The sequence below is a fragment of the Bubalus kerabau genome, chromosome 6, assembly GCF_029407905.1.
Source record: "Bubalus kerabau isolate K-KA32 ecotype Philippines breed swamp buffalo chromosome 6, PCC_UOA_SB_1v2, whole genome shotgun sequence".
NCBI lineage: Eukaryota > Metazoa > Chordata > Mammalia > Artiodactyla > Bovidae > Bubalus > Bubalus kerabau.
The window spans coordinates 52,524,214-52,539,040 of NC_073629.1; the positions used below are offsets into that span (position 1 = coordinate 52,524,214).

The window sequence follows — 14,827 nt, forward strand, 5'->3', positions numbered from 1 at the left end:
AAATATCCAAAGAGGAGCATCCTTGGGGCTAGGATGGATAGGTCATTGGATTCAGTGTTGAGTATGCTGAGTGACATAGCTGTTGGGTTTATAGGTGGGGGGTGCTTGGTAGGCAGATGGCCGTGCAGGCATGCAGCTCAGGAGCCATGGTCTAGGTACAAGTTGAAGCTGTGGGAGTGATTGAGATCATCTAGGAAGAAGACGAAATAAAAAGAGTTGAGGAAGCAACTGATATTCTTAGCCTTGGTTTATATCAGGATTAACTGTGGAGCTTTTCAAAACGAAAGCCTTCTAGGTCCCACCTTGATCTTCTGAGTCAGACTCTCCGGGGTGGAGTCCAAACAGGTGGCTTCTGATGTGCACTGAAGATTGAGGACCACAGATGTTTAAAGGATGAGCAGAGGAAGAGCCCATGAAAGACTGAAAGACAGGTCAGAGGAAATGGGTGAGGACAAAGCAGAATCAAAGAAAACAGGAAGGGAGAGGATTTAGACTAGAAGAGGCCACTGGAGTTGGTCAGAAGGAGCCCACTGATGACCACAGAGGAAGCACTTTAGGGCAGAAGCTTGAGGTTCCCTGTGTCCTGCACTTGCCCAGGGTCCCTCTTACCTTCTCTCCTTTGAGCCTGGTTACCACATAGCTCATTGTGTGTGTTTCTTCCTTTCTTTGTTTTTTTACTTTCAGATCAAGTGTTCCCTCCCACGTGCAACATAGGGAAGAATTTTCTCTCCCTCAATTATCTTGCTGAGTACCTTCAGCCCAAAGCTGCCGAAGGGTGTGTGATGTCCAGCCAGCCCCAGGATAAGGAAGTACATATCATTGAGTTGATCACCCCCAACTCTAACCCCTACAGGTGAGTGAGTGTAGTGTGTGTGTGTTTTCTGAACCAAGAGATGAAAACAAAGACATGATGTGACTTGACAAAATTCTGACTTGAGGCAGGGAGAGGCTCAGCCCTCCCTCGTGTGAGAGGGAGGGAGCAGCTGATATTCACAGAATCTTTGAAGAAAACAGTAAAGATACCAGTGTCGTATTTTGTTTTCTGATCTCTCTCTAGATTTCATATATCCCAGATGAGTTCTGAAGCATAATCTGAACTTCTTGGTACAATCATCCATTGTTATCTGCAGGAGACTGTTTTCAGATACCCCTCGGATACCAAAATCCATAGATGCTCAAGTCTTTTATAAAAATGGCATCGTATTTGCATATCAACTACACGCATTCTCCTGTATACTTTAAATTGCCTCTAGATTACTTATCATACCTATTATAATGTAAATGCTATCTAATTAGTTGAAAATACAATATTTGTTGTTGTGCAGTCACTCAGTCATCACTGACTCTTTGTGACCATGCATTAAAGCAAACCAGGCTTCCCTGTCCTTCACCATTTCCCAGAGCTTGCTCAAACTCATGTTCTCATGTCCATTGAGTCAGTGATGCCATCTGACCATCTCATCCTCTGTCATCTCCTTCTCCTGCCTTCAATCTTTCCCAATATCAGGTCTTTTCTAGTGTGTCGACTCTTCACATCAGGTGGCCAAAGTATTGGAGTTTCAACTTCAGCATCAGTCCTTCCAATGAATATTCAGTACTGCTTACCTTTAGGATTGACTGGTTTGATCTCCTTGAAGTCCAAGGGACTCTCAAAAGTCTTCTCCAACACCACAGTTCAAAAGCATCAATTCTTCGGCACTCAGCCTTCTTTATGGTCCAACTCTCACATCCATACAAGACTCCTGGAAAGATCACCACTTGCACTATACCAACCTTTGTTGGCAAAGCAATGTCTCTGCTTTTTAATATGCTGTCTAGGATGGTCATAGCTATTCTTCCAAGGAGCAAAGGTCTTTTAATTTCATGGCTGCAGTCACCATCTGCAGTGATTTTGGAACCCAAGAAAATAAAGTCTGTTACTGTTTCCCTTGTTTTCCCATCTATTTGCCATGGAGGTGATGGGACCATATATGCCATGATCTTAGTTTTTTGAATGTTGAGTTTTAAGCCAGGTTTTTCACTCTCCTCTTTCACCTTCATCAAGAGGCTCTTTAGTTCCTCTTCACTTTCTGCCGTAAGTGTGGCGTCATCTGCATATCTGAGGTTATTGATATTTCTCCCAGCAATCTTGATTCCAGCTTGTGCTTCATCCAGTTTGTGCTTATATTAAATACAATATAAATGCTATGTAAATAGTTGCCTGCAAGGAGCAAATTCAAACTTTACTTTTTGGAATTTCCTGGAATTTTTTCCCCCAATGTTTTCCATCTGTGGTTGGTTAAATCTGCAAATGTGGAACCTGGAGACACGGAAGATGGACTGTGCTAGTTTTAGAACAGACACTCTTACTCCATTATTATCACCTATGACTGAGGTTATCCCTGATAAGAAAATTACAAAGTGTGCCTTATTAGCATAGTTATCATTTTAACAATTTTTTTTTTTAAAAACAAATCTCTGTTTATAGTGTCCTCAGAGCACTTTAGGCACTCATAACTGTTTGAAGCTGTGTGTGACTGTGTATGTGTGAGTGTGTGTGTGTATGTGTGTCAGAGGAGTGGTCCTTCATGGTGACACGTCAGAGAACTATTAGATACTTGCCTTTCTCTCCAACCCTCAGCATCCTGTCCAGGACTGAAAATTTAACTCTCTTTATCAAGAATGATTAGGGAATTTACGTAAGAAAGAAAAGGGAGAAAGTAGGCCTTTCTCCCACTTTCACTTGCATTTCATAGGGACTAGTGAGTAAAACTGTTAATTTATATTATAGAAGGATTTTACAGTTAATATTCTAATCAAACTTTGATTTCAAAAGTGAATAAACTACAGATTGGTTTTTGAAAATGGAAATTTTGTCCCATGTGAAGAATTGTGGAAAATTAAAAGGGAATGGGGATAGAAGTAATGGAAGCATGTATACTTAGGTATTAGCCCTAAGGCTTCATTTGAGTACTATATATCACTCATTTTATGCTTTCCAAGTGTGTAAAACCAAGATGGAAATAAAGACTTTCCTCTAAATCCAGAATGCCAGAGATGTTATTATTTGGTAAGAATTCTCTTTTGTACTGGATTCTTAGAAGTTTGGATTGTGGTCATTAATTTTCCAATAATCACTTGGTTGACCATCTGTTTTTTTTATTTTAATAGCTATCTCCAGAAGTTTGGGGAAGTTTATGCAGATATGATTTTGTAACAAATGTTAATGGCTTAAGCAAACCTTATATAAGTCAAGAAATGCTCTAGCCTTTTGCTTCTTATTTTATTCTGAAGTTTTCTCTTTTTTTTACTTCCTCCCTCTTGCGTCCACCCTGCCACCCTCCACTCGCCAAACTGGCACCCACTCCTGGTTTGAAGGATTTTGAGCATATAACAAATTAGAATGTTACATATCAAAGGTGTTGAGCCTGAAGAAGCAACAATTCTGCTTCAAAAGTAAACTCTGTGGTTTGTTCAAGTCCATTTCAAACAGTGGCCACATGAAATAACCACCTTTTTTTTTTCCCAATAAAGAGAAAAAGTTTAGTGGCTAATTAACCACAGGCGTATTTTTCTATTGTTATGTAAAATCATTTTGTTATGTGTGCACTAAACAATCTGTTTTGCACATGTCATTTGCCTGGGATCCACTCCAGCTTTTTAATCAACTGGCCAGACACTGGAAACATGAAGACTTGGAAGAGGGGAGTTGCAACTTTCTGGCATTTGGGTCCTAACTCTGCCTTTGTTTTCCACTCACAGTGCTTTCCAGGTGGATATCATAATTGACATAAGACCTTCTCGGAAGGATCCTGAGGTTGTCAAAAATCTGATCCTGATCTTGAAATGCAAAAAGTCTGTCAACTGGGTGATCAAATCTTTCGATATTAAGGGAAACCTGAAAGCTATTGTAAGTTGGTTAAGCATGTCTTTGTTTTGATGAATGGCAGTAATTTAAGCTGTGTTTGTATGTGTTATTTTTGTGAAGTTTTTCTCCATTATTTTTCACTTTATAAAATAGGCTGTTCCTTGGCTTCTCCTGTCAAGGACAGGCAGTGTGGTAGTTAAAAAAGGTCTTTGTGGTCAATACAGACCTGGATTCAAGTTCAGACTCTGCCACTTATGAACTGTGACCTTGGGCAAGTCCCTTCACCTCTCTGGATCCCACGAGCCTCATTTGTGAAATTCTTGAAATCTATTAGTGTGCTTTCCAGTCTTCTTGTTGTTGTTGTTGTTTTTTTCCAGTTAATGTCTATTTGTTTTTGTGTTTTTTTGCATCAGTTTATTTATGTATTTTTTACTTTACAGTATTGTATTGGTTTTGCCATACATCAACATGAATTCGCCATGGGTGTTCACGTGCTCCCCATCCTGACCCCCCCCCCCCTCCCTGTACCATCCCTCTGGGTCATCCCAGTGTCGTTGTTTAGTTGCTAAGTCGTATCCTACTCTGCGACCCCTTGGACTGTAGGCTGCCAGGTTCCTCTGTCCCTGGGATTTCCAGCCTTAGTAAATATAAAACAATGAACACAAGCATTTCATGGCTGAGAATCCTGTGGGAGCCTCAGTGTCATGGCTATGAATATCAGCTCTTACTGTAGGGTTGGGTCTTTACAAAAGATGTGGGAAATGAGCTAATTCCAGCTGATTTTTCTTTTCGAGACAAATACTTGGTATTGGCGTGTGTTTTTGCTTGCTCCTAAGGATAAAACCCTGATAAAAGAATTACAGCTGTGCACAGGTTAGTGAGATGATGCTGGAAAAGTATCCCCAGCCTGTTTCCTAAGCATTCTGTTTCATGAAGGAAATATATGTGAGAAGTTTAACTGGGTGGCATGATGGGCAGACAACAACTCATTTCCGGAAAAGTTAAATGTTGAAATTTGGTGGAATACATTTTTTCCAAGTATGTTTAGGGAGATAGCTATTTGACAGAATATTGCAGCAAATTATATTGAAAGTTAAAAAATTCCCTTTCCTCATTTTTAAAAAGATAATTATCTCTTTGGATGCATGCATGCATGCTAAGTTGCTTCAGCTGTGTCCAACTCTTTGTGACCCTATGGACTGTAGACCACCAGGCCTCTCTGCCCATGGTATTCTCCAAGCAAGAATACTGGAGGGGGTTACCATGCCCTCCTCCAGGGGATCTTCCTGACCCAGGGATCAAACCCTTGTCTCTTACATCTCCTGCATTGGCAGGCAGGTTCTTTACCACTAACGCCACCTGGGAAGCCAATTACATCTTCAGCATCTCTTTTTGTGAGCTTAAATGTTAGTGCATTGTCTTTTAAAAAAAATTATTTTAAGTAAATTTAAAGTAAAAATTTAAAACTGGAAGATACTTACTTTACAATGTTGTGTTGGTTTATGCCATACAACAGCGTGAATCAGCCATCAGTATACCTATATCCCCTCCCCCTTGAGCCTCCCTTCCACTCCACTGTCCCACTCCTCTAGGTCATCACAGATCACTGGGCTGAGCTCCCGGTGTTATACAGAAGCTTGTCACTAGCTGTCTGTCTTACACATTGGTAGTGTATATGTATCAGTGCTACTTTCTCAGTTCACCCCACCTCCTCCTTCCCCTGCTGTACCCACAAGTCTGTTCTGTACATGTGCATCTCTAGTCTGTGCATCTGCATCTGTCCTGTGTGTTGTCTTTTTTAAAAACTGTGGCCAGTTCCTCTTTCAGTGCCTGCACTGAATCAGTTGGAGTGGGATTTATGTTTTCAGTGGGTTCATGTTTTGGGAGAGGGATGCCTTTGGCATTAGTATGATTCATTCATGGCACCTTCTGTGTGACAACACAGTGAACAGAGCCAATAGTCCCCTAGGCAACATCCTGCATAAGCATTTGCCAGAGGCAGTGGGTACAGCCATGAGCACACACATCTTAATTTTAAAGTAATCATTTCTGATTCCTCTGGGGTTTTTTTTGTTTTTGTTTTTGTTTTTTAACTTTTAGGGGATCCCAATAAACCATCATGTGTAGTGGTGATACATCAATTTGGTATTGAGCACAAAGCTCAGTAGTGATTTTCTGAAGTCAGAGCTGTTGTGAATGCTTTCCCTGGCATGGCATGAGCAGTGTTGGTGACCTGGGCTGTTTGCAGCCTTTGCTGCCTGGCACACCAGCCAAATGTTTTTAATTTCAGAATAACAAAAACAGGAAAGGGAATCATGCTTTGAAAGGCAAAAACATACGGTACATTTTAATTCCCTGCTGGAGTTCTTGTGTAAATGTTCTCTTGGCCCTGACCCTTCGATGGCTCTTTCTCTCCCTGAGCATGTGTGCCTGGTCCAGGGCAGTCCTGGAGTTCACTCTGAAGGTCCCCACTTCTCCTATGAATCAGAGAGGCTAGAAAAAGAGATTGTTCATCTCAGTGCAAGATCTGTTTATATTGCTCTCCTTGGCTGTACTCCTGTTCCAGGCCAATTTTGGACAATGCATGACAACATTACTAAACAATTAGGTAATGTTTCATGATGTTCCTTTCTATTCTCCCAATCAGTTTCATGCTTTGTGATTTCTTAACTCCTGTCTCAGATGTGAGTTCTGACTGTGCTGGGAGGGAAAGTTACCTGCTAATAAAAAGGTGGAGTGGAGAGAATGCTGGCTTTGGGGCCAGCCAGGTCTGGATTCAAATCCTATTTCCCATTGCTATGATCCCAGTTGATCCTGGGCAATTTCATTGAACTTTGTGTCTGTTTCCTTACCTGTGAAATGGATACAATGATAATACTCACCTTGAGAGTTCTTGTGAGGTTTAGCAGAGTCCATTCATTCATTCAACAAATATTTGTTAAGTGTGCCCTGGGTATTTCATCTAAAGCAGTCAGCATACTGCCTGCACATGGTGAGTCCTCAGCTACATATACTACTTAACTTCTGTGAGCCTCGGGTTCCTCTTCTCTAGAAAAGAATAGTAACACCTACGCCTTATATTTTGGAGAAGAATTAAATAAGAAAACATATATTAAGCACTTAGCACAGTGCCTGCCATAAAAGATGGTGGTAGGGAGTAGGTTTCTATCTTCCTTCTATTAGCAATTCTTTAAGAGTTTGTAGAGACAATTAACAAAGTGAAGACAATGACAAATGTTTACTAAAGGAATTGTGTGGAACTCGATGGGGAAATTTAAAGAAAAGCACCATTAAACATAGGTGGGGTATGTATATGTGTGTGTGATATGACGTGGGCAGAATGAACCCTCTAAAAGACAGGATGGTCCAAAGAGGCACAGAGGGTTGTGCTGGGCCAGATGGGATTACTACAAGTGTCCACATTACATCATCATGCCCAGCTCTGGCTTTTAATTCGGGGCCCTTATGGACCATGCATAATCACATTTTGGAAAAGACTCCAAAACATAAAATAGATGGAGATAACTTGTTAGAAATTTCCTGTTGTATGATTTCATAGGGCCTCAGGGCTTCAAGTTTGCAAATAGTGAGTTTATTCTTAGAAGAGATATTTTTTAATCCCATTGGGAGTATGGACTACACCCTCTGCCTAACTTTTCCTCCAGCCCCTGCCCTCCCAGATACCAGCAGTTTTGATGCAGGTGTGTGGATGGTGGGGAGAGGGAAAGGTACTCAGACTCTACTTAACTCATTGTCCTTCGTGAAGATATGGCTGGGAAAGATGGCGGTGGTATTTGAGACCTCCTTGAATACTCCCTAATGGAGTAGCTATACCGAGGCCTTGGGAGCCTGGGGACTCCCAGAAATACAGGATAAGGAACCCATTCATTGCTGGGAACCAGCTTGCCTGCCATTGTCCCAAACCTTGCTGCTTTACAAATGCATAGATAGATTTCTAGCCTTGTAAATCCTGAGGTGTAATCAATATGAGTGGTGCTGACAGCTCCTAGTGTTCATGTGGAAAGGTGTAAACAACTCATTCCATATTGCTACAAAAAGAACAGGTGGCAGTTACGGTGACAGTATTCTGGAAATACAGTATTTTCTCAGCTGTCCAACAACATGAAAGACCAGGGCAGATGAGGCCAAGCAGTATTGTTTAGGCCAGTGTTGCAACTCCAGCCAATCAAAACGACAGGCTGCCTTGAAAGCCTGGAAGAAGCTGTGCTGAAAAAACTGCTGTTGACTCAATGAGTAAAAAGGTCTAAGAACTAATTGGATCCTTCTTTACTTCATTTTAGTTTCCTTCCGTCCTCCTCCTCTCCCTCTCCTCTTTCTTCTTTCCCTTTCCCTAAGGAATGTTTTCTGAATCCCAGTAAGAGCAGAATAATCCAAATCTGTGGAACTGAGGTTTTTTTTTTTTTTCCCTAATGGCTACAGAACTTGGTTACAGCTCTTTCTGGTCCCTTCACGTGCATTATTGTGACTTGCTTCTCTGATGAACACTTCGGGTAGTAGGAAAATATACTGGGTGAGGTTCTTTCAGCTTTGAATTGAAAATGCGTGCCCTCAGCCAGTATCCCACAACCAGAGAGGCCAAGAGAACTCAGAGACTGCGAATCTTCTATGGTTTTATAATGGGAAAGGATTAATATTTAGTCATGTTAAGGGCAAAGAGAATGGGAAACAAATGGGGAATTTAGGAAAAATGCTGCATCTATGCAGAAGAAAATAATTGGGCATGGAAATTAAAGTGATTTTTATACGACATGAAATGGCATAATCCACTTGCTAGAAGGGCCTTCCAGCCCTGTAGGAACAGATGTTGAAAATGTGGTGACTTCCCTTTGGGTGCTCCCTGCCCATCTGAGGAGAGCACTGCAGTGGGACCAAAGTGTAATGTGAAATTTACCTTCCATGTTCTTAGTACTCAGAGTCCTTCAATATTCTTTCCTGGAAAGATTCTTATCACTCAGTTTTAGTTTTTAACTGACTACCAAATGAAAGTTAATTTTAAGAGTTACTTGTATTGTGGGATAAAAGTATTGGTACTTAGAGGCATGGTGGCTTAATTTAATATTTTAGACCATAAAATCTACCCATATTCCATTAATAGAACTGGCAAGTGTCTATAGTTACAGGATTGCTAAATTGATCATAAGTTATAAGTGAAATATCGACATTGGTTGTTTCACCTTGTGTCATTCATAGTTTGCAAGGAGGATAGTCTCCACAGTGAAGTAACTAGGCTGTGCCTTCTTTCATTTAACTCTAGGATATAGGAATTAGGGGGTTCCTTGGTGCCTCAGCAGTAAAGAACGTACCTGCCAATGCAGGAGATGCAGGTTCGATCCCTGGGTGGGGGAGATCCCCTGGAGAAGGAAATAGCAACCCACTTCAGTATTCTTGCTAGGAAAATCCCTTGGACAGAGGAGCCTGGCGGGTATTGCTAAAGGGTTGGATGCGACATAGCATCAACATAGAAATAACAACAACAACATAGAAAGCAGAACACAGGCATGTTCAGATAATATAGAATACACATTTCTGAATACTGTATATATAATTTTAAATAAAAATGATAAAAGTTTTGTATCATATTTGATGTGTGTTAATAATTTAAACATTAACTCTAGTGATGTGCTAATCATGCTTATGATAATTAGATTATCCACTAATGACAAAAATGATTGTTATTTGTATCCACATAAGCAACCCAAATGATGTGACAAGTCAGCATGAATAGATATTTCTTTAATCTTCTGTTACAAGTTTTCACATCAGTATTCTCAGCCCAAGGAAAGTAGGGATCAAAAGAATAAATAGTTTGCTCATACACAATAGAGAATCTATTTGTTTCAGGTATTAAGGCACTGTTTAATTTTATAGACTCATGAGTGAAATTTTATTATTATCTTCAGGCTCCTAATAGTATTGGCTTTGGGAAAGAAAGTGAAAGATCTATGATAATGACCAAATCAAAAAGAGATGACATTCCTTCAACCCAGGAGAGTCTGGTCAAGTGGGCTTTGGACAATGGCTATAGTCCAGTAACATCATACACGGTGGCTCCTATGGCTAATAGATTCCATCTTCGGCTTGAAAGCAATGGTAAGTATGATTTTTTTGTTATTGTTTATATAAAAAATACCCCCCCCAAATGTGCTTTCCAATGAGGAACTTTCATTTCAACTCATATGGTGCTGTTTTTCTGTTGCAAATTTTGACAATTCATTTGACTACTTTTTACTGTAAAGCTTAAAGTTACGTAGAATTGTGCTAGATTATTTTGGGGAAACTACCTTGAATACAGACTTTTTACTAACATAGAGTCAATTGCGTATTGGAAAACTTTGTTATAGATCACTTTCTCTCTGCATATATTAAGGATAAATTAGTCTGGGTTCTTTTCTCAGAGGAGCCTAGTGATCACTTTGGGCTGAGATACAGAGGGGTTGGGACAGCAGGAGAGAAGTCTTAGGTCAGGCCAGATCTCATAGGGAGTCACGAGGACTCACACTTGTGCTTTCTCATCCTCACTCAGAGGGAATATAGGCGTTATTACCCCACTTAGATGGAGGAGAAAGCAGAGGCTTAATAAGTTCTTTGAGGTTCTCCAGAGTCTTATAGCTACTAAGACTCGAACCCCAGGTTTTCTGATCCCTAGATCTCTTGCTCATTGCATGGTACTACAACTGAGTACAGGGTTGGTAGAATGAAGGTTGGGAGTCCAGGTTCAAGTCCCAGCCCTGATATTTGATCACTGTTTTTGGAAGTTGCTTAACTTCTGAGCCTCTGATTCCTCCTCAGCCATATGGGGGAAACAGTAGGACCCATCTCACAGGGTGGTTGTGAAGGTTTTTTGTTAACAAATTAAAAACCTCCAAACCTCTTACTTCTTTTGGACCCATACAACTAACTGTGCCATCCTTTAAAAAAAATGGTATTGAAGGAGAGCTAACGTCTACTGTCATCGTCTTTTCCAACTCCCACTGCAGGATGGATTAACCTCAAGTATATATCAGTTGACTTTGAGGGGATAATTGAAGCTAAGCAGCTTTTTCTTTTTGTTGGGGGACTAGGTTCTAAAAGGCCAGGGTACCTAGATATCTGTTAGAATTTAGCAGTGAAATAGGAGGTAGCAAAATAATTTCAAAATAGAAGTATTGTTTCAAGAAATCTTTAGAGACTGTCCTAAAGAATCTCTAGATTCAAGGAAAGTATTTCATTGGCATTTGAATGGAATAATATCATCCCACATAACTTACTTAAATAGTAGATTTTTTTATAGCTTGAAGGGCCTTAGAAATCATCTAATCCAGCAGTTTTTAATCTTGGCTGCACATTGGAGTCACATGGGGAGCTTTAAAACATAGATTTAAAGAGAGTTCAGTTGTTAATTGGGCTGGGGTACAGCCTGAGCATAGGGATGCTTTTTTTTTAAGCTCCCAGAGTGATTTCAGTGTGTAGCCAAAGTTGAGAACCACTGATCTAATTCAACCTCTTATTTTAAAAAAATTGGGAAACCAGAGCACAGAGAAGTAAGCTACTTACCCAAAGCTGCCAGACCAGTTAGAAAGAACATCAGGACTAGAATTCAGGCTTCGAGACAGACTTCACATCTCCTTTATACATTGCTCATTAGGGATAATTTTACATATGCCCATTCTTTGCTCATTCCTCCTGTTCTCACCTCTCATGATAATGATTGTGACCTGGCATCAAACACTGATGATGTTCTGCCTTCTTCTCTTACCATCAGAAGAGATGAGAGATGAGGAGGTCCATACCATCCCTCCTGAGCTACGGATCCTGCTGGGCCCTGGCACTCTGCCTGCCCTGGACAACCCACCCATTCGGGGAGGGGGAAGCCGAAATGGAGGTTTCCCTTTTCCCTTCCCCGACATCTCCAGGAGAGGCCGGAAGGAAGGGGGAGAAGATGGGATCCCTCGGCCAAAGGACCCTGTCATCCCTGGCATCCTGTTCCCTGATCCCAGAGAGCCAGAGGAGGTGCAGGGCAGCACAGATGTTGCCCTGTCCGTCAAGTGTGACAATGAGAAGATGACTGTGGCTGTAGACAAAGATTCTTTTCAGGTTGGTGCAGCTTCTTAAAGGAGAGAATGGGAGGTTACCTCCCTGTCCCTCTCACCTCAGTCTGTGTGAGTTATTTCCAGCTCTTTCACTTTTGAACTCTGGAGATTTGATACTGTTTTCTCAGTTGGATGGGCTCACTTCCCCTTGGCTGTGAGTCTCACCCGGTTCCTGTTGTTCTCAATGAGGGGGGGTTCCAGATCCTTGTGTGTCAATATTTTGCTATTGAATTTCCAAGGCCAACAAACACAAATCTGGGGCTGTTGAGAGATGGTAGGCTGAAAGGAGGCAAGGGGGGAGAGGGAGTGCAGGCTTCCAGTGACCTTTATTTGGAAGACCAGGCAAAATGTGTTAACTGCGTGCTGTAGAATGGCCTGTGGGCCCCTCTTTATGTCTTTGGTGGTGGTTGTTTCAGGCCAGCGGCTACTCTGGGATGGAGCTCACCTTGTTGGATCCCACCTGCAAGGCCAAGACAAATGACACCCACTTCATTTTGGAGTCTCCCCTGAATGGCTGCGGGACTCGGCTCCGGCGAGCAGCCCCTGGTGGTGTGGTTTACTACAACTCCGTGAGTGTTCTCCGGGACAAAGCTTTCCCTTTGCCTGAGCCTTGCTGGGTGTTACCTTAAAATTAGTCTTAAAGATTTCTATGAAAGTGAGGAGGGCCATGTACCCCAGACTTGAATGAAGCCCAGTGTTGGTTCTCAACAAAACGGGATGTACTCTGACCCTGAACACTTTTGTTTTGTTGGTGAGTGTGTGGGAGTTGGGAGGCCCTGTTTTCTCGGCTGGAACATTTGTGATGATCTTTCCCACCCTTCCTTCCATCTCCTGGTGGCAAAGCGTTCACTGGCAAGGTGATTATGGCTTTTTCTGGCTAAGCTGCAGGCTCAGATGGCCTGGTTCACATGAGGACAAACTCCAAGGCTATGAATGAGCACCTCTGTACAACTGAGCTAACCAGATCCATGGTTCATGTGAGATCCATGGCCTCATCTGAGGCATGTCTAGAAGTAGGAGAACTTTTCCCTCCCTCATGAACAAAAGAACCAAAAGAGAGAAGTCTGAAAAGGTCCTTTGAGAAATTATTAAATCTCTCTCCATCCTTAGGAAAGACCCTAAATTGAAGAACATCTCCTACTTTGGAAGTTACCCAGATTCCCCAATGACAGTCATTGCAGTAGCTGCCCTTCACTTTCCAGACATCACTCTTGGAAGTTCACCTTAATCTTTTCAGATTAAATCTGTTTGTGTAGAGGTGGACACTACACAGTGAATGTTACAAGAATTTGAACATGAAATTTCAAAAGGACTTTAAAGTGATAATTTTGCAATTTGAGTTGTACTTTTGATGATAGAAACAGGGCTCCAAGATCCCCGTGTCCAGCTTTGACGCGCATGTGTGTGTCTGTGCGCAGGGCCTACCCAGCTTCGGCATGGGCTGGGGAGGCCCCGACGACTCTGTTTATTCCACTGCTGGTCCACAGATAGGACCCAGCCAGGGAAGAGACTGGCTTTCTGGTCAGCATGGCTCATGTAGGGACTGACTCTCCTGTGAGCCAAGTTTATTGTTCCTCAGACAATTTTAGAATGTTTGAGCTGGAAAGAACCCTAAGATGATCTCATTCAGCGTCCTCATTTCACAGGTGAGGAAATTGAACTCCAGGGAGTTACGAGACTTGTTTGGATTTGAGAGACGAGTTAGTGGTAGAGCCAGGACTGAATCCAGCTTCCCAACCTCTCATCCACTGATCTTCCCCCAGCCCTAGGCTGGAGCAGCTACTCCGCTTTGTTACTGAAATTATTTATTAACCTTTGACTTCTATGATGAACACTCTTCTGCCAATTCCAACACTCATTTTCTTGCAATTATCCAGTTTTTCCTGATGTAATGAGTGTCATATATTACTGGTATACGTGATTTTGGAATTTTAAACTCTTTTAAAAATATTTCTATATATTTTTGGCTGTGCTGGGTCTTTGTTGCTGTGCGGGCTTTCTCTAGCTGCAGTGCACAGGCTTCTCATTGCAGGGCGTCTCTTGCTGCAGAACACGGGCTCTAGGGCACGTGGGTTTCAGCAGTTGCAGCATGTGGGCTCGGTAGTTGCAGCTCCCAGCTCTAGAGCACGGGCTCAGTAGTTATGGCTCACAGGTTTGGTTGCTCTGAGGCAAGCAGGATCTTCCCAGATCAGGGATCAAACCTATGTCTCCTACATTGGCAGGTGGATTCTTTACCACTGAGACACCAGGGAAGCCCTGGAATTTTAAACTTTGATTTGAATTAATGCCAATAAGAGGCCATAATAACTGGTTAAGTTAAAAAAAAAAAAAAGTGCCGTCTACCTCAGGAGAGAAAAGTATATTTCTTCTTCTTCCTTTAAAAAAAAAAATTATTATAGGGTAAGAAATAACCTAACTTGCTTCAGTGGCATCACTAATTTCTTTGAGGACCTGGGAAAGAATAGAGAGGCAGTTTTCCTTCATTTCTTTCCCATTCTGCTCTCCTCTCATGGCTATTTTAACCATTTCTTCCAGTTATAATTGTTTGTAGTAGTTTTCAGACTTAATATCTATTTTCATTTTACAACATATTCAAAATCTAAGGAGGTGGAGCATAAAATCAAACAAAAATTATAACTATCCCATGTATGCAAATAAATGAGGAGTTAAGGAGTCCTAATCCCTGGGTGAATTTTTTCATCTTACATAGAACTAACCTTCTACCAGTGTTAAGATAGGTTTTTATGGCATAGAACTTGTTGTTCTTTCCTGCATCTCTACCTCATACAGGAGATAGTGGGGGAGATGGACGCATATAGGAGAAGGGTGAGGAGACAATGGTTCAATAGTGAACAGCAGGTTCTTGGCTTCTGACTCAAACCAAACTTTA

The 14,827-nt window shown here is 41.6% G+C and overlaps 1 protein-coding gene across 7 annotated transcripts in view; it reads left to right on the top strand.

Annotated features, from left to right (window-relative positions):
• Positions 1–14,827, top strand: part of TGFBR3 (transforming growth factor beta receptor 3) — a 207,967-nt gene that overhangs the window by 160,715 nt on the left and 32,425 nt on the right. For 6 of the 7 annotated variants that reach the window (XM_055585178.1, XM_055585177.1, XM_055585179.1 and 3 more), the window contains 5 exons: positions 685–853; positions 3,742–3,889; positions 9,769–9,958; positions 11,610–11,941; positions 12,354–12,506. In XM_055585178.1, the coding sequence (XP_055441153.1) occupies positions 685–853; positions 3,742–3,889; positions 9,769–9,958; positions 11,610–11,941; positions 12,354–12,506 (992 nt within the window). The remainder of the gene's footprint in view (positions 1–684; positions 854–3,741; positions 3,890–9,768; positions 9,959–11,609; positions 11,942–12,353; positions 12,507–14,827) is intronic. The other variant, XM_055585175.1, reaches the window with a different exon arrangement.